The following is a 20,961-nucleotide window of genomic DNA, read 5'->3' on the forward strand; positions in this document are numbered from 1 at the left end:
ATAGATAGGATAAATAGACAAAGTCTTTTCCCTGGGTTGGGGGAGTCCAGAACTAGAGGGCATAGGTTTAGGGTGAGAGGGGAAAGATATAAAAGAGACCTAAGGGGCAACGTTTTCATGCAGAGGATGGTATGTGCATGGAATGGGCTGCCAAAAGATATGGTGGAGGCTGGGACAATTGCAGCATTTAAGAGGCATTTGGATGGGTATATGAATAGGAAGGTTTTGGAGGGATATGGGACGGGCGCTGGCAGGTGAAACTAGATTGGATTGGGATGTCTGGTTGGCATGGATGGGTTGGATCGAAGGGTCTGTTTCCATGCTGTACATCTCTATGACTCTATGTTGCAGGTGTACAGCATGGTGGTTAGGCCGCTTTTGGTCTCATTCTGGTGTCCTTCCTAGTGGAAGGATGTTATGAAACTTGAATGGGTTCAGAAAATATTTTACAAGGAAGTTGCCAGTGTTGGAGGATTTGAGCTATAGCGAGATACTGAACAGGCTGGGCCTTGTTTCCCTGGAGCATTGGAGGCTGAAGGGTGACCTTATAGAGGTTTATAAATCATGAGGGGCTCGGATAGGAAAAATAGACAAGGTCTTTTCCCTGGAGTGGGTGAGTCCAGAACAAGAGGGCATAGGTTTAGGGTAAGAGGGGAAAAATATGAAAGGGATCTAAAGAGCAATTTTTCACACAGAGGGTGGTGCGTGTATGGAATGAGCTGCCAGAGGAAGTGGTGGAGGCTAACACCATTACAACATTAAAAGACATCTGGATGTGTATATGAAGGGTTTCGAAGGATATGGGCCAAGTGCTGGCAAATGTGACTAGATTAGATTGGGATATCTGGTCAGCATGGACGAGTTGTACCAAAGGGTCTGTTTCTGTGCTGTACATCTCTATGACTCTATGACATAAACAACATCCTTGCTGCTATAAAGTTTATCAAAGAGGAACAGAACAACAACTTACTCCCCTTCTTGGATGTCATGATAGAATGAAAAGCCAATGGAGAATTGCAGACCAACGTTTACAGGAAAGACATACACACTGACCAGATACTCAACTACAGGAGCAATCATCCCAACACCCACAAACCGAGCTACATCAGAACATTATTTAAACAAGCCACAACACCCTGCAGCACACAGGAACTACGAGAAGCCGAGAAGAAACACCTATACATTATATGCAGGAACAACGGGTACCCAATAAGCATAGTCGGCTGATTCCTGCACAACAGACCTACACAGGAAGACACAACATGCCCAGAGAGTACTCTAACATACATCAAAGACATTTCAGAGATAACCAGACTACTCTGGCCCCTTGCATCATGGTAGTCCACGAACCTACCACCACACTAAAACAGCTACTGATAAATTTAAAGAACCCTGTACCCACAGCCAGCAGAAATAACATTATATACAAAATACCCTGCAAGGACTGCAACAAACATTACATTGGACAAACAGGGAGGAGACTAGCCAGCAGAATACATGAGCATTAACTAGCCACCAAAAGACATGACCAACTATCACTGGTATGCATACACATAGTGGAAGAGGGATACCAGCTTGACTGGGGCATCCATCCTGGGACTGGCTAAATAAAGACACACAAGGGAATTCCTAGAGGCCTGGCATTCAAACTGGAATTCCACTAACAAACATAGATTTGGACCCCATTTACCAACCTCACTGAAACAGAACTGGAAACGATATCACCTGCCACAAAAAACCAAGTCACATAAATAGCAAGTGGGACAGAACACCAGCGCTTCACCAGAGGCTCACTGATGATGTTACCTAGCATGATGACAAAACATCTGAGAACAAACCTACAACCTAAGACATAGAATCTGAACCAGATGTAGTGGAGGAAGAAGTGACCAGTACCTCTAAGATTATTTCGGCCTGGAACATGAACTTCTGAATGGAGCAAATAATAGTGGATGCATGTTGAGCTGGTGTGTTGATGCAAGAGAGGACTCTAGGACATGCTTTGGCACACTTGTTTAATTAAATAAATCTGGTAGTATGTTGCCTCACAAACAATTCAGTGTTGTGACACAATAAATGAAATGAGCAGTCTATTGCCTGGCATTTATGCATTTTACATCTCTCTATTGGATTCTTTGGTCAATTACCTTATGTAATTGAGCTTTAAGGCTGTGCTTAGCCAGCGAGTGACTTAAAAGCTACACTATCACAAGGCTTATTTATTGATAATTATGCTTTTATGGAGAAATGTTATTGCATGGGATATCAGTTATCATATCTTTCTGATGAACCTTATGGAAGTCATTGTCTGTCATCACACAATGCATATAAAATGAACAACTCACTGCATATTACATGGAAATTAAGCACTTTTGTTTGATTATTCACTCGGCAAACTAATTTGCTAAAGTGTAGAGATTGTGTTTTGTATAAACTGTGTCAAACTATAGAATGACCAAGTCACTGCATATTTTATGGAAGGTAAACTTTTTTTTCACATAGTTAAATTATTTGCTCAATTTAGGCATATGCTTTGCTATACATTGTCGGCCACTTTGGTATAAATTGTCGACCACTTCATTGCTTCCATTGTAATAATGGAAAAAATAAATTGGATGATAAATTACTTTTACATATTGGAAGCAACTTCGGTGCATTGATTATCTGGTGCCAGATGGCTATCATATGAATCATACCATGGAATCCATAGCTGCAGTTAATTATTTTACTCATGGAGTATGATTTAGAATTGGATTGAATGTATTATTATGTGATGTATTCAGTTACTTTAGAGTATATATGCTTAATATTACAATGAGAGATAACTTCAGTGGCCAAAAAGTACAGGTATATTCCTCTATTTAACACAGATTATTTTCACCATTGACTAAGAATCTTGTGTCTGGATTTCTTCTTATTCCCAGCAGACCATGAGGTGCCAACCTCTGACACTCGTAATGTGTTCAGTTCAATCTCAGAGTTTGAGCTACCAGTCATTGATTCTCCATATATCGTCAGTCCAGTCCCAGAACCTGAGCCAACTAAGATAGGGAAAGATGAACTTAAAGGTACTTCTGATTTAAAAAAGACTATGTTTTTGGTATGAGCAAAGAAACAGTATGTGCTGTGAGCTTTTGTTACTGAAACAGAGTGTTCAGGCACAACCTTTGGATTCTATTCCACACTCTTGCAGTTAAGTGAGTGCTTTTGTTATTCAGTGAAATACGTTTTTCATTGTAGTATAAAGTATATGAGGTGGGAAAGCTACTGCATTTCTAATCCATGTTATAAAATTGATTTCTTATGGATTATTTGATCAATATGTTCAGGCCCCAGCAGGATATCAAGATATTGGAATGGGCCTGGTATAAATTCACTAGAATAGTAGCAGGGATGAAGATTTCAGTTTTTGATGATCCTGGGGAAGCTGGGAATACTAGCATAGAACAAAAAGTATTAAAGGAAATGGAATACTTGTGTTCAAAATTCTGAGTAGTATAGACAGAATGTATAGAGAAAAATGCCTATTGAGTGGTACTTTGTTGTAAACTTTGGGGCAAGTCCAGTTTTTCTTAACCTTTGTAATGGTTTTCCATAACCTCCATAGCATTTCAGTTTGATGTATTTCTCTGGTTCCTCCCTGACTCTTTCTTGTATATGCATACAAATATACAAATCAGAAAGCAGAGTAGGCCACTCAGCATCTCCATCCTGCTCTCCCATTCAGTAATATCATGGCTGATCTGATGGGAGTGTTTTGGTCATTCTCATCTGCTTTCTATATTCTGTGCAATCATCTAACCTGCTATTTGTATTTAGACTATTGTGTGATTTAAAAAAAAAATTAATACTGTCTTTAACATTTTTAGTTAGCCACAAATGGTGGGTATGTTCCTTAGAATCTTCCTTGTATAACAGATGCATTCAATGCACATATTCTGAAATAACTTTTTGTCTGTTTCTGCGTCTCTATTGACATGCTATTAACTTAATTTATCAATTATCTTTACCCAGCTCCACTATGAGATCATTCATTAACTGTATCTCTTTGAACATTGTCTGCTTCAAACTCTGCTGTTCTAAGAAACTATCTTGAAAACAAGCTATGAACTCATCATCTAGGTACCTTTGCCCATCTGACTTTTCTCATCAATGTGTAGATTAAAATCTCCCATGGTTATCACTGTGCCTTTCTGACAAACTCCCACTATTTCTACTTTTATGCCCCATGCAACTGTGTGATTAATGTTATGGAGCCTGTGTATCGATATTCATCCAGTCTTCTGACACCATCCCTTTACCCACTGAGGACTGAAAGAATGTTACTATTTATTTCAACCATTGCTTCCTTTAGTGAGCTGGGATACAGTATGCAGAGTTTAGTATTATATGAAATATATTATTTGAATAATGTGGAATTGCAATACAATTAATTTAAAATGATAATAGAAGAACATGAGCAATTTTGTTTCAACATAATGACGTCTAGTAAATTAAATATATTTATCAATAACCTGCCGGAGTATTTGAAAGAGAGATTATGAATGTTGGATTCGCATTCCTTCTTATCCCCTGCAGACCATGTGCCAGCTCCTGACACCTCTAGTGTCTTCAGTTTAATCTCAGAATCTAAACCGCTGGTCACTGACATCCCTAATGTATTCAAAACAACCCTAGATTCTGAACCTGCAAGAACAGCATGGAAAGAAGTAACAGGTATTTCAGACCATATTTCTGCCTAAGCACTATAATATATATAAACAAGCGCATGTTCAGGTTTGTGTTAATGCAACACATATTTGTCTTTTGTCCTGTCGTTGCTATGCCACACTTTTGCAATTAAATAAATATGATAGTACACTGTCTCGCATGCAATGCTTTCCGTTTCGTGGTCCACTGTGTAGGAAGCAAGCAATCCACTGCCTATCTCCTGGAATTTATGCTTTTTATTTCTCTCTAGTGGATTCTTTGGTCACCATCCTGATTTTGTGGAGCTTTGAGGCTGTGCTTGGCGAGAAAGAAACTATACTTTTATGATGTTTATTGAATAATAATTAGCTTTGTGTTGGGTGTAATGTTACTGCGTGGAGTATCTATTATCATACCAATATCCTAAGAACCTTTTGAAAGGAATATAGAATTGCACAAAGCAAATAAAACAAGAAAATTCAGGCACATTTCCTGGAACTTTAAGCATTTTTTAAAATACAGTTCACTTATTTGCTCAGTACTTTTTTTCCTAAAGTCTAAGCACTGTGCTTTGCTATAAATTGTCAACCCACCATCACTTCATTGTGACGTTTATTGTATGATAAGTTACTTTTACATTGTAGAAGCAGTGTCAGTGCATTAGTTGTCTGTTGCCATGTCATGATTATGTGACTTTGAAAAAATAATATTGAATTAATACATTTTCACTCAGTTTAGGTATGTGCTGCATTTGATGGGCAGAAATGCAAATGTAATCCTTAAAGCAAAATAGAAATTATTTTCACTATTGATTTTAAATTTTGTATTTGGACTGCTCCTTATTCCAGCAGACCATGAGGTGCCAACCTCTGACATTCGTTCTGGGTTCAGTTCAGTCTCAACCTATGAGCTACCAGTCACTGACTCTCTTTATGTGCTCCATCCAGTCCCAGGATCTGAACCTGCAAAGATAGGAAAGGATCAATTTACAGGTACTTCTGACAATGATTACATTTTTGGTATTACCAAAGGAATGGAATAAATAATATGGCTGTATTGAGATTTGTGTAACCAAACCAGAAATAGGACTTGATCTGTAGATTCTGTCACATTTTAGAAGTTAAGTGAGTGGTTTAGTCGATAATCCCATTTGTCATTGTTATATAAAATATATGAAAAGAACAAACTGAAGTATTTCTGCTTTATTTTATGCAATTTGCTCATCTGTTTTGATTATTTGATCAATGTACTTATTGTTTGAAGTTTTGGTATGTGACTTTAAGAAAGATATCAAGGCCCTGAGGTGAATGGAGAATAGATTGACAGGAACGATAGCAAGGTTGAAGTCTTTAGTTTTTATGGAAAGCCTGAAGAAGCTGGGATGAGGTGCGACTGAGTTAAGGAAATTTGTCTTCATTCAAAGCGTAGTGAACTTCGTTGAATTCTGCACCAAAGAAGTGGAGGTCAAGTCATTGAATATATTCAAGGAAAGGTTTGAGTTTCAAGGAGAGTCAGAGGCTGAGGAATGCCCTTCGCGAGGTTACAAAATCATGAGGGGCATAGGTAAGTTCAATAGTCAAGATCTTTTCCCAAGAATAGAGAAGTCCAAAACTAGAGGCTATAGGTTTAAGGTGAGAAGGGAAAGATTTAGATTAGATTCCCTACAGTATGGAAACAGGCCATTTGGCCCAACAAGTCCTCACCAACCCTCCAAAGAGTAACCCACCCAGACCCATTCCCCTATTCTATATTTACCCCTGTCTAATGCACTTAACACTTAGCGAGTTTTGAGACGATTTGTAGCTCAGGTTGAAGTTCTGGATGTAGGTTTGTTTGCTGAGCAGGAAGGTTGGCATGGCATTCTAACAAGAACTCTATCAACAAATACATCGAGTTAGACCCAACTGCCACCCCCTGAGACAAAGAACCGGAAATGACATCTCCACAGGAAATTACATCACCACATGAAATGACATCATCAACTCAAAGAAACCCAAACATATAAATAGAAAGCAGGAATTATCAGCATTGCTTTGCCTGGAGGCCCACTGAAGATGTTACTTAGTAGGGTGACGAAACTTCTGCAAAATGAACCTTCCAGCTCAGTGAGCAAACCTACATCCAGCACCTAACTCTATGGACAATTTAGCATGACCAATTCACCTAACCTGCATCTCTTTGGATTGTGGGAGGAAACTGGAGTACCTGGAGTAAACCCACACGGAAACACGGAGAATGTGCAAATTCCACACAGACAATCACCTCCGGCAGGAATCAAACCCAGGTCCCTGGCACTGTGAGGCAGCAATGCTAACCACTGAGCCACCATGTCACCTGTATTTAAAAGGGACCTGAGGGGCAATGTTTTCACGCAGAGTGTGGTGCGTGTATGGAAAGAGCTGCCAGAGGAAGTGGTGGAGGCAAGTACATTTACAACATTTAAAAGACACTTGGACAGGTATATGAATAGGAAAGGTTTAGGACAAAGAACATAGAAGAATACAGCGCAGAACAGGCCCTTTGGCCCTCGATGTTGCGCCAACCTGTGAACTAATCTAAGCCCATCCCCCTACATTATCCCATCATCATCCATGTGCTTATCCAAGAACTGTTTAAATGCCCCTAATGTTGTTGAGTTAACTACATTGGCAGGCAGGACATTCCACACCCTTACTGCAAAGCAACTGCCGCTAACATCTGTCTTTAATGTAACCCCTCTCAATTTGCAGCTATGACCCCTCGTACAAGCAGATGTCAGCATCCTAGGAAAAAGACTCTCATTTATCCAGAGGGATGTCAGTCAAACACAAGCAAATGGGACTAGTTCAGTTTAGGATACTTGGTTGGCATGGATGAGTTAGACTGAAGGGTCCATTTCCATGCTGTATTACTATATGACTCTCAAGAAATTGATAAATATTTAGAGGAATAAGGGGTATGGGTATAAAGTGAGAATGTGACATTCAGATGGATGATCAGCTATGATCATGTTGAATAGCAGAGCACACTTAAATGACCAAATGGCCACCTTCTGCTGCAAATTTCCATGTTTCTGGATTTCCTTGGAGAAAAGAAGGTTACAGAGAAATAGAATTCTTGCTTTCAAAATTCCAAGAGAAAAATATTTCCTTGTCCACCTTTTGAATGTTTTGCCCATGAATTTGGCTCAATGATGAGTACTAGTAATTGATTGTGTGACAGATGAAATCATTTATCCTATCCATTGTATTAACGTACTTCCTTACCTTGAGATTTCGATTTGGTCACTTCATTATCGTTTCTGTGCCAACAAAAATGGCAAGAATTTTCTCAACCTCTACTGACTGTTTTATTGGTTACATTCTAATGATTCTCCTCTGTACCTTGTTAAGACCCTTCATCGTTTCTCAATTGTTTTGTTCAGAGTTGTTGACAATATTTCAGCAGAGGCATAATCAGTGATTTGTGACATTCCAGCATGATCTCTTTGTTGTATTGTATTCTTCAATCCATAAATAGAAGGAGTCCAAATGCTTTCTTAACTGTTTCATCTTCCGTCCTTCCAGATCTTAGGAGGTTCTTTTTGGGCAGAAACATCAACAGTTTCCTTACACTTTGTTTAAAATTGCACTTTTTATAGTTTACAATAAGTTCACAATTACTTGTCTCTAAGCGGTTCACTCACACCAGCAATGCTCAGCCCATTCCACAATCCTGTCTGTTAACTTGTGCCAATCATTGTACTGTCCTCAGCATAGTCTGTTATTTCACAACATTTTGTGCCCTACACCTGTGCCTAGGTCAGTTATAACCAAGTGAAAAGTGTAATGGACCCAAACTTGTGTGACAACACTGTAAAACACCTCACAGTCGGTAAAACATCCATATACCATCATTTTTATATCTACATCTCCACTCAGCTCTTAATTCACTTAGCTTCCATCTTAATATACTTCTTGGATGCCATCTCATTAAATGTTTGGGAACGTCCAAGGACACAGAAAACATGTGTTCAACTAATGACATGATAATTGTTTTGAAACCTTTAAAAATTACTCTTCATTTCATCTTTGAAACATAAAACAGATCTCATTAATGATGGAGATATTAGCTACCAGTAATCATCTTAAAAACCCATCTGGTTCAATAATGTTCTTTAGAGAAGGAAATTTGCTGTTTTTTTTCTCAATCTGCTCAACATGTGATTGCTGAACTACAGCTTTGAACTCTGAAATAACCCAGCAAAGCACATGGTTCAAAGTCAATAGAGATAGTTAACAAGTAATAGCCTTGTCAGTGACACACACATCACATGATGAATAGAGACATGGAGTGTTTTCTAAATGGGGAGAAAATTTAGAAGTCTGAAGTGCAAAGAGATTTGGGGAAGTCTAGTCCAAGATTCTCAAGGTTAACTTGCAGGTTGAGTCAATAGTTAAGAAGGCAAATGCAATGATGGTATTTATTTTGAGGAAACTTGAATATAAAAATCGGGATGTACTTCTGAGGCTCTAAAAGACTCTGGTCACACATATTTGGAGTATTGTGTGCAGTTTTGGGCCCCATATCTTGGGAAGGATGCACTGGACCTGGAGCATGGTTAGAGGAGGTTCACAAGAATGGTCCCAAGAATGAAAAGCTTAACATATGAGGAAGTTTGAGAACTCTGGATCTATACCAGAGTTTAGAAGGATGAGGGGGTATCTAATTGAAACTTAGAGAACACTGAACGGCCTGGACAGAGTGTTTGTTGTGAAAATGTTTCTATTGGCAGGAAAGATTAGGACCTAACGATACAGCCTCAGAGTAAAGGGAAGAATGGAGATAAGGAGAAACTTCCTCAGCCAGAGAGTGCTGAACCTATAGATTCATTACCACAGAAGGTTGTGGAGGCTAGGTCATTAACTAGATTTATGACTGAGATAGATAGGTTCTTGATTGCCAAGGGGATCAAGGATTACGGGGAGAAAGTGGGAGAATGGGGTTGAGAAACCTATCAGCCATGATTGAATGGAGGAGCAGACTGTATGGGCTGTGTCTTATGGTCTTATGTTAGAATAATGACAACAATCTTGACGGGCTTCTTAACTTTGTTGTATGCCTTGGGGCTATTGCATTTATTGCACTACCTTGGCCAGTCTTCTCTGTCCATGCATCTAAGTAGCCAATTACATTATTCAGATGTAATTTGCTTTTCACAAAGTCATGTTGGCACTTCTTGATTAATTGTAGCCTTTTAACATGAAAGTTTATTTATTCTTAACAGTGGATTTTGGTAGCTACCCCAGCATTGTCATGAGGCTGACAGCTGTATAATTTGCACATTTCTCACGAGCATGTTCTTGAATATAAGATTAGCAATTGTTCTGCCTTCCAACACATCTCCTCCATCACTGAAGATAAGAAGAATTTGCTACTTATACTTTCGGCACTTCTCGGATTCATTTTGGATTCATTATGTAGAGTTTAGAATTGTATAAAATCTATCAGATACAAACTGTATAACTAAAATTGAATCGATTTAATGTGATAATGGAAGAATGAGACAAATCAAATTTAAATGAACTGATGTCCAGTAAAAAAAATCAAAAATAGATGTCTGAAGTTTTCTTCATGACAGATCAAAAGTATTGTATGCACTTTCCCTCTTATCCCCTGCAGACCATCATGTGCCAACTCGTGATCCTCCTAGTGTCTTCAGTTTAATCTCAAAATATTACCTAAAGGTCACTGACACCCCGAAGGTTTTCAAACCAATCCCAGAGTCTGAAACTACAGAGATAGCAGAGAAAGATGTAACAGGTATTTCTGCCTAGAATATGAATTTCTGAATGGAGTAACTTATAATAGATGCATGTCGAGATTTGTGTTAATGCAAGAAAAGATTCTGAAGATGCTATGATACACTTGGATAACTAAATATGTTTGATAGTCAGTACACTGTCTCGCATGCAACCATTCAGTGTTTTGGGCACACAATATATGAAACAAAGAAGTCACTGCCCTTCTCTTGGAATGTGTATCTTTTACTTTTCTCTATTATATTCTTGGTCAATGTCCTTATTTTATGGAACCTTGAGGCTTTGCTTGGCAAAAGGGTGACTTTCAAGGCTGTACTTTTGTGATGTGTATTGAATGATAATTGGTTTTATGTGATGGAAACAATGTTACTGCATGGATTAGTTGTTGTCATACTGCTCTCCTTTGAATCGTTTGGAAGATGGTTTGTTATTCCTCACTGCATATAGAATATGAAAATCACTGCACATTTGATGGAAAATGAGCACTTTTGATATCACCATTCGATTATTTCATTATCATGCTTATTTGCTAAAGTTTAGAGACTGTGCTTTGCTATAGATTACCAATCTATCATTTCTTATTTGTGATGTTTTAAATTATTTTCAAATAGAATGAAATATTGGTGCATTGAGTGTCTGTTGCCAGGTCAATATTGCATGAATATTTTTCAATAATGTGGAGCTAATTAATTTACACACTCAGTTATAATTTAATATTGAATGGAATGCATTATTTAATGGTGACTTTGAGAGAATATTGTAAGTACTAGAGTGATTTTCACAAATACAAGTATGTTTTGCAAAACCTGATGAAGATTATTTTCACAAAAATTGAGCATTTTGCATTTGGATTCCTTCTTATCCCCAGCAGCCCATGAGGTGCAAACCTCTGACATTCGCAATGTGGTTAGTTCAGTCTCAGACAATGAGCTGCTGGTCACTGATTCTCCCTATGCGTTCCATTCAGTTCCAGGATCTGACCCTGCAAAGATAAGGAAGAATGAATTTACAGGTATTTCTGACCATAACTCTGTTTTTTGAATTAACAAAGGAATGAATAAAAAGTATAGGCATGTTTACGTTGTGTTCCAAAATAGTTAGGGCACATTCTGCGCCATAGATTGGTTAAGTGAGTGATTTCGTTGCATATGAAATGCATTCATCATTCTTGCATAAAGCATAAGATGGGAGCAAACTGCTGCATTTGTTTAAATGCAAATTGTTTATCTTTATTGTACTACTTGATCGGCAGAACATCAAGGTCTTGGTGTTTATCTTTATTGGATCATTTGATCAGCAGAACATCAAGGTCTTGGATTAGATTAAAGATTTCTGACTGGAACGTGAACGTGAATAGAGTAAATAAAAAGAAATGCATGTTGAATTGTGTATTAGTGTCAGAGAGGATTCTGGCATAAGCTGTAAAAGCTATGCTGCACTTTTTCACAATTGCAATACATTTATAAAATGAGTAATTCACTATCAATCTCCTGGAATTTAGGTATTGTGCTTCATCCATTGGGTTCTTTCATCAAACTTCTTGCTGCTTAGATCTTAGAGGCTTTGTTTAATTGAAACATGCCTGTCAAAACTAGGCCGAATTGTGGTAAAATTCATTGGATGATAATTAGTTTGATGTCTTGTGAACAACGTTAGTGCATGCAGTACATGTTATCATGCACAGGTTTGTGAGACGTTGGTACGCATTTGTTGTCTTTATTCAAACCATGTGAAATAAGCAAAACATTTTTTTTGGAAATTAATCATTTTTGGCATCAATATTGGATTATTTACTCATTAGACTTATTTCATAATGTTTAGAGTCTTGTGAAGAATTGTCTTTCAATTCATCATTAGTATAAAGTTTATGAAATAATAATTCACTTTAACATTGTGGAAGCAATGTTACTGCATTGCTTTTCTGTTATCATCTCATTATATGAATATTTTGCAATTATATTGAATTAATTAATTTAATGACAGAGTATAATTTCATATTGAGTGTAGTATACTATTATATTACCTATTTGGTGATTTTGAAGGGTACTTTGAGTTTTTTTGAGGGAATTTTACAAAAACAGTGCTACATTGATGACCGGAAATATAATTGTACTCCTCAAAAGAAAATTAACATTATTTTCACAATTGATTAAGAACTTTGTATCTGGCTTCCTTCTTATCCCCAGCAGACCATGAGATGTCCACCTCTAACACTCACAATGTGCTCAGTTCAAAATCAGACTATGAGCTGCCAGTCACTGAGTTACCCCATGCGCTCCATCCAGTGGCAGGATCTGACCCTGCTAAAATAGGGAAGAAAGAATTTACAGGTACTTATGACAATAATTGTGTTTTTGGTCTTAGTAATGGTATGTGACATGCATGTTGACGTTTGTGCAATAGAAACAGAAAGCTAGATCTTGGAATAAGTGAAGAATAGATTCATAAGAATGGTAATCATGAGTGTGTTGCTGGAAAACCACAGTAGGTCAGGCAGCATCCAAGAAGCAGGAGAATCGACATTTCGGGCCGGACCCCTTCATATGGAGTGAGGCTGGGAGCTTCGGGGATGGAGAGATAAATGGGAGGGGGGTGTGGCTAGGGAGAAGGTAACTAAGAGTGCAGTAGGTGGTTGGAGGTGGGGGTAATGGTGATAGATCGGAGAGGATGGTGGAGTGGATAGGTGGAAAGGAAGATGGACAGGTGGGACAGGTCATGAAGACGGTGCTGAGCTGGAAGGTTTGAATTGGGGTAAGGTGGGGGGAGGGGAAATGAGAAAACTGGTGTAGTCCACATTGATGCTATGGGGTTGAAGAGTCCTGAGGTGGAAGATGAAGCGTTCTTCCTCCAGGCGTCGGGTGGTGAGGGAGTGGCGATGGAGGAGGCCCAGGACTTGCACGTCCTTGGCAGAGTGGGAGGGGGAGTTGAAATGTTGGGCGGTGGGGTTGATTGGTGTAGGTGTCCCGGAGATGTTCTCCAAAGCGCTCTGCGAGAAGGCGTCCAGTCTTTAAAGATGTGTTTTAAAGGCGCTTTAGGGGCACGTCATTTATTGTATCCATTGCTCCTGATGTGGTCCCCTCTACCTTGAGGAGACAGGACGCCATCTCACTGACCATTTTAGAGAGCATCTCCACGACACCCGCACCAATCAACCATACCACCTCGTGAACGAACATTTGAAGTCCCCCTCCCACTCTGCCGAGGACATGCAGGTTCTGGGCCTCCTCCACCGCTTCTCCCTAACCACCCGACGCCTTGAGGAAGAATGCCTTATCTTTTGCCTTGGGATCCTTCAACCCCAGGGCATCAATGTGGACTTCACTAGTTTCCTCATTTTTCTCCCCCACCAGTTCCAACCTTCCAACTCAGCATCGTCCTCATGACCTGTCCCATCTGTCAATCTTCCTTCCCACTTATCAGCTCCACTCACCTCTCCTACCTATCACCTTTATCCTCACCTCCATCCACCTATTGCACTCTTAGCTACCTTCTCCCCAACCCCACCCTCCTCCCATTTATCTCTCCACCCCTGAGGTTCCCAGCCTCATTCCTGATCAAGGGCTTTCACCTGAAACATTGATTCTCCTGCTCCTCGGATGCTGCCTGACCTGCTGTGCTTTTTCAGCAACATACTCTAGACTCTGATCTCCAGCATCTGCAGACCTCACTTTCTCACAAGAATGGTAGCTGTGCTGAAAGCTGGAAAGAGTTTCCTGAGAACAAAGCATGTTGAAGGGAAATGAAATAGTTGTGCTCAAAATATTGAGGAGCTTAGATATTTTCCATAGGGAAAGACTATTAATTTTAACACGAGAACCAGTTAACAGAAGGAGATAGTTTACTAATGAAACAGAGATAACATGAGAATTTTCACACCCTGGGGCTTACTAGCAGTGTCCCTTACACCAATTTGTTTAAAATGCATTCTGACAACAGATTCCACATGTTTTTTTCTGGTAGAGCATTCTACATGCTATCGACAATCTCAGTCTCCCCGATTTCTTTCTACCTCTGTTGCGAATCATTTTGAATTTGTGGTGACCATTAGTCATTGATGACATGACACAGGAAATAACTATTTCTGTATTAAAACACATCATCATCATCTTGAAATTTCTGTTTGATCACTTCATTAACTTTCTGATCCAACAAGATCAGTCCAATGTTTCCAGTCTCTCTTCATGACCGAATGCTTCATTCCTGGTAACATTTTTCTCTATAGTATTTCTTCTTTATATTTTCTCAGACCCTTATATTTCTTTTCAATTGACATGCCCCAACATGATTGCAGTCCTTCGTAAGATACTGAATCAGTGATTTACAAAATTTTGGCAGGATATCTTTAATTAAATATTCTGTTGTGCTTTGGATAAATAAAGTAAATCAAATGTTTTTTAACTATTTTATCAATCGTCCTTACAGATTTAAGTGTTGTCTGTGCAGGAGGCACAGTCTTCAGCTCACCTACTCTTTTCAAAGTTATGCTTTGCTTTGCACAATATATTTAAAAATGAATTTTATTTCATTTCAAAAAATAAATTGTCAATAGTGTATCTTCCACGTGCCATCATTGCATCAGCCAATATCACCAGTTTATTTCTGTCACCTTGTGTCTATACCTCTCTTCCTTTATTTCATTGCTAGGTTTATGTCATCGCTAACATAATGTTGTTCACTTTTCCTGGGTCTGGCTAATTCGTACCAATTGAAAAGAGTCACGCACCCAAAACTGACCCTGGTTGATACCACTGTAAACCACTGCTGAGTGTGTGGAATATCTGTCCATCAACACTTCAGTTTTCTATAATTTTGAATCCATATCATGCTTCATTCTTGATTCCATTGGCTTCCTTCTGATCAGGGTCTTATCTGCCACTTTGTGAATGATCTGGAAGAGTTCTGGGACTCGAGCTGATGCTCTGAAGACACGGGTTGCAATCCCAACGTGGCAACAGGTGGTATTTAAGGAGTTCAGATAATAAATCAAGAATATAAAGTTTGTCTCAGTAATGGTGATCCTGCTAGCTGAATATTGTAAAAATCTATCAAGTTCACTGATATTCTTTAGCAAATGGAAATCTGCTGTCCTTCCATGGTCTGGTCTACATGTGACTCCAAGTCACAGCATTGTGCTGGAAATATGACTTTTCCTGTAAGTAGACCAACAAGACACTTGGATCGAAGTGACTGCAATTAGAGATGGACAGCAAAAGCTGGCTCCAACAGCAACACCAGCATCTCAAAAAAAAGATGAAATTTAGCCACAAAAAGCCCATAACAAAGTCATGCTGGAACGTCTGATTCACCCTGGGCTTCTAACGTGATGTTTATTTTAAACATAGTAATGGCTGACAGTAACTTTGCCAACCCATTATTACAGTGACTATAGTTCCCAAGGTTCTCCCTAACCTTTTTTTGAATATAACATAAAATTATTTCCACCCTTCAGATACGACTGCTCTAGCCAATGAGATTGAAAGATTGTTCCCACTGCCTTGACAGTTACTTTCTTTGCTTCTCTCAGTGACTATGTACAATTTGGTGTTGTATGAAATGTATTATTAGATGCACAGTAGAATCCATATAAAATAACAGTAAAAGGATAAAATTGATTGTGTTTCAATGTAATGATCAGTATATCAAATATATTTATCAATAAACCTAATTTTAGAGGAATTATGAATTTTGTTGCTGACTACCCTCTTATACTCTGCAGACCATCATGTGCCAACTCATTCTCCTAGTGTCTTCAGTTTAATCTCAGGATATAAACCGCTGGTCACTGACACTCCTTATGTATTCACACCAGTCATAGACTCTAAACCTACAGAGATAGTGGAGAAAGAAGTGACAGGTATTTCTAAGATTATTTCTGCTTGGAACATGAATAGAGTAAATAAAAATAATTGCATGTTGAGGTGTGTGTTAATATAAGAAAGGATTCTGACACATGCTGTATGTGCTTTGCCACACTTTTATAAATAAATACACGTGATGGTGCACTGTCTTGCATGCAGCTCAATCAGTATTACTGTAAAGGTTCACAAAACCAGCAATACACTGTCAATCATCTGAAAGTTAGGCACTCTGCTTCTTTCTGTTAGATTGTTTGATCAATATTCTTGCTTTGTGGAGCTTTTGAGCCTTTGCTTGACTGGAATACATTTGTCAAATGATCAAGGCTGTACTGTTGTGGAGATTATTGGATGACAATTAGCTTTTGTTGTGGACGCAATTTAGTGCATGGAGTTCTGAGACTCGAGCTGAAGCTCTGAAGACAAGGGTTGCAATCCCAACATGGCAACAGGTGGTATTTAAGGAGTTCAGATAATAAATCAAGAATATAAAGCTTGTCTCAATAATGGTGATCCTGCTAGCTGGTTATTGTAAAAATCCATCAAGTTCACTGATATTCTTTAGCGAATGAAAGTCTGCTGTCCTTCCATGGTCTGGTCTACATGTGACTCTAAGTCACAGCATTGTGCTGGAAATATGACTTTTCCTGTAAGTAGACCAACAAGGCACTTGGATCGAAGTGACTGCAATTAGAGATGGACAGCAAAAGCTGGCTCCAACAGCAACACCAGCATCTCAAAAAAAAGTTGAAATTTAGCCACAAAAAGCCCATAACAAAGTCATGCTGAAACTTCTTTATTCATCCTGGCCTTCTAACATGATGTTTATTTTATACATAGTAATTGCTGACAGTAACTTTGCCAACCCATTATTACAGTGACTATAGTTCCCAAGGTTCTCCCTAACCTTTTTTTGAATATAACAAAATTATTTCCACCCTTCAGAAACTACTGCTCTAGCCAATGAGATTGAAAGATTGTTCCCACTGCCTTGACTGTTACTTTCTTTGCTTCTCTCAGTGACTATGTACAATTAGGTGTTGTATGAAATGTATTATTAGATGCACAGTAGAATCCATTTAAAATAACAGTAACAGGATAAGACTGATTGTGTTTCAATGTAATGATGATCAGTAAATCAAATATATTTATCATAAACCACTGGTGTTATTTTTAGAGGAATTATGAATTTTGTTGCTGACTACCCTCTTATACTCTGCAGGCCATCATGTGCCAACTCATTCTCCTAGTGTCTTCAGTTTAATCTCAGGATATAAACCGCTGGTCACTGACACTCCTTATGTATTCACACCAGTCATAGACTCTAAACCTACAGAGATAGCGGAGAAAGAAGTGACAGGTATTTCTAAGATTATTTCTGCTTGGAACATGAATAAATAAAAATCATTGCATGTTGAGGTGTGTGTTAATACAAGAAAGGATTCTGACACATGCTGTATGTGCTTTGCCACACTTTTATAAATAAATATACGTGATGGTCAGTGCACTGTCTTGCATGCAGCTCAATCAGTATTACTGTAAAAGTTCACAAAACCAGCAATACCCTGTCAATCATCTGAAATTTAGGCACTCTGCTTCTTTCTGTTAGATTGTTTGATCAACATTCTTGCTTTGTGGAACTTTTGAGTCCTTGCTTGGCTGGAATATATGTGTCAAATGATCAAGGCTGTACTGTTGTGGAAGTTATTGGATGACAATTAGCTTTTGTTGTGGACGCGATGTTAGTGCATGGAGTGTGTATTATCCAGCACTGTCTTGTGAAACTCTGAACAGGCACATATTGACTTTGTTCAAAACAATGTCCATTTCAAGGAAATGAAGCATTCCTGTCATTATTGTTGCTCACCATGCCTATTTCATAAAGTTTACGGACTGTGTGCTGTAATTTATTAATCAACCAATTATTACTAGATGCTAAGTTTTTTGTGTGATAAATAACTTTTACATCATGGAAGTGGTGTTAATGTATCTAGCTTCTGTTACCATATTATTATATGAATAACTTTTAACATTGAATTAAATATTTTACTTTCAGTAATGTTTCAAATTTGAATTAAATTTATTATTGTGATTTATTTGGTTATTTTAAAGTATATTTACTGGTTATTAGAACAACAGAATACTTCAACAGAACTCCATGAATGACCAGAAAAAATTGATTATAATCCTCAAAACAATACTGGGATTATTTTTACAATTGATTAAAAACTTTGTATCTGGCTTCCTTCTTATCCTCAGCCGACCATGAGGTACCAGTCTCTGACACTGACAATGTGGTCAGTTCAGTCTCAACCAATGAGTTACCAGTCACTGACTCTCCCTATGTGCTCCATGCAGACCCAGGATCTGAACCTGCTAAGATAGGGAAGGATGAATTTACAGGTATTTCTGACAATAATTGTTTTTAGTATTAAGAAAGGAATGCGGTATACAGTATATCATGTTGAGGTTTATGCAACAGAACCAGAGAGTTAAGACATAATCTATATATTTTATGCCACATTTCTGCAGTTACATCAGTGGTTTAGATATCTATGAAACACATTGATCATTGTTACAGAAGTATATGATTGGACCAAACTGCTGCTGTATTTGTCCTGGATTTTATTTAATTTTTCTGCCTCTTTTGAATTATTGATCAGCAAGCTAATTTCATTAAGTTTGACCTACAGACTTTAAAAAGGACATCAAGATGTTCACATTAGAAAAGGTAGAGCACAGGGTTACAGGGTTGTGAAAATTTAGAAGTAGTTAACTTGGCGGAGGGAGCTTCTGGTGGATTTTAGCAACTTTCAAAGTGAATATACCTGCAGACTCTGATGACATGTACCAGATCTTGTTGAGGGAGGCAAGTGGGGAGATATCAGGGGCCATAGCAGTAACTTTCAGATCCTGTCTGACCGTAGGTGAGGTGCCAGAGGACTGGAGGAATGTTAGCATTGTCCCATTTTTTAAAAAGGGAGGAAGGGATAGATATGGAAATTACAGGCTTGTCAGTCTAACCTCAGAGGTGGGAAATTTATTAAAAAGAATTCTGAGGGACAGAATATGTCTTCACTTGAAGAAAGATGGATTAATCGTTAATAGTCCTTGGATAAACTCCAAAGAACAAAAATGCAGCACAGAATTATTTGGGTGTTCATGTGCATGAAACACAAGAAGTTAGCATTGCAGGTGCAGCAAGTAGTTAAGAAAGCAATTTGAATTTTGGCTGTCATTGCTCAGGGGATTGGAGTTTAAAAATAAGGAAGTCTTTTTACAATTTTACAGGGTGTTCTTGCAGCTGAAGTACTGTTTGTAGTTTTGGTCCCCCAGGTTGTACTGCATTGGAGATAGTTCAGAAAATGACTAGGTTCATCCTTAGTCTGTAGGTTTGACTTACAAGCAAGACTAAACAGTTTAGGCCTGTGAAAATTAGGTCAATGTCCCTCATGGCACATTGATCAAGTAATAAGAACCCATAGGATCCAAAGCAAAGGGACATGTGGATGCAAGATTGGCTGAGGTGGGCAGTCATTGTTCCTGTGACTGGAAATCTACTTCCAGTAGAGTTCCACAGGGGTTGATGCTCGGGCCCGTGGTGTTTGTGGTGTACGTTAATGGTTGGACATTAACATAGGGGCTTGATCAAGAAGTTCATAGACAACACAAAAATTGATACTGAGGGGAATAGCCATAGGTTGAAGAAGGAAATCAATAGATTGGTCAAGTGGGTGGAGCAGTGACAAATAGCAAAATAAAGGAACAGAATCATGCTATTCAGCTCATCCAGATTTCTCCACCATTTAATATGATTATAGCCGATCAAACTTTTACTTCAATAACCTTTACCCACACTAACCTCATAACCCTTTGTGCCATTGATAGTTAAAAATTTTATTAACCTCCAAGTATACTGATATACTGAAATTCTACAGTCGTCGGGGTAGAGAATTCTAAACATTCGCCACCCTCTGGGTAAAATCTTTCACCAGGATATCCATTATCCTTCAGAAGAGGTATTTTCTGTGATTGATGAAGCCCCATGATCCCTTTGTGTTGATATTCTATTCTTTTTTGATTAAATGCAAGTAATCCAAATGCTTTCTTAACCATTTCATTAACTATCCTTCCAGATTTAAGGTTTTTATATATGGCAGCACAGTCTTCAGCTCACCTACACTTTTTAAATAATTTTGCTATTTCTGGTATACTGTCTGCCTAAATTTCTTTATCCCTGCATGTATACATTCATACATCTCCTCACAAACAATATTTTAACCCATGACACTATTCTGTCTCTTTTTATATTGTGCCTATAATTGTCATGAGTAACTTTATTTCTTTGTCAAGTTTGTGACATTATGGTATGGCTCCATCTACCTGACTCTCATTCATTTATAACAATTAAAATAGAGTAGTAAACCCAAAACTGACGTGGGTGATACCACTGTAAATCACCTCCCTGTCTATGAAGTGTCGATCTGCCATCATTCTCTGCTTTATGACACATTGCATCAATGTTACTTCCTCATTCTTAATTCTATGGCTTCCATCCTAACTGACATTTTGTATGGCACTTAATTGAATGCCTTACGAATGTCCAGTGACCCAGGCTAGTGTTCTAAAGGTGGCTC

At 38.3% G+C, this 20,961-nt stretch overlaps 1 protein-coding gene across 1 annotated transcript in view; it reads left to right on the top strand.

Annotated features, from left to right (window-relative positions):
• LOC122555285 (mucin-3A-like) overlaps positions 1-20,961 on the top strand; it is a 462,531-nt gene that overhangs the window by 309,544 nt on the left and 132,026 nt on the right. Inside the window, exons 29-37 of the mRNA XM_043701128.1 lie at positions 2,925-3,068; positions 4,579-4,716; positions 5,538-5,681; positions 10,330-10,470; positions 11,338-11,481; positions 12,656-12,799; positions 16,186-16,323; positions 17,547-17,684; positions 18,584-18,727. Of these exons, the coding sequence (XP_043557063.1) occupies positions 2,925-3,068; positions 4,579-4,716; positions 5,538-5,681; positions 10,330-10,470; positions 11,338-11,481; positions 12,656-12,799; positions 16,186-16,323; positions 17,547-17,684; positions 18,584-18,727 (1,275 nt within the window). The remainder of the gene's footprint in view (positions 1-2,924; positions 3,069-4,578; positions 4,717-5,537; positions 5,682-10,329; positions 10,471-11,337; positions 11,482-12,655; positions 12,800-16,185; positions 16,324-17,546; positions 17,685-18,583; positions 18,728-20,961) is intronic.

This window comes from Chiloscyllium plagiosum, chromosome 12, assembly GCF_004010195.1.
Source record: "Chiloscyllium plagiosum isolate BGI_BamShark_2017 chromosome 12, ASM401019v2, whole genome shotgun sequence".
NCBI lineage: Eukaryota > Metazoa > Chordata > Chondrichthyes > Orectolobiformes > Hemiscylliidae > Chiloscyllium > Chiloscyllium plagiosum.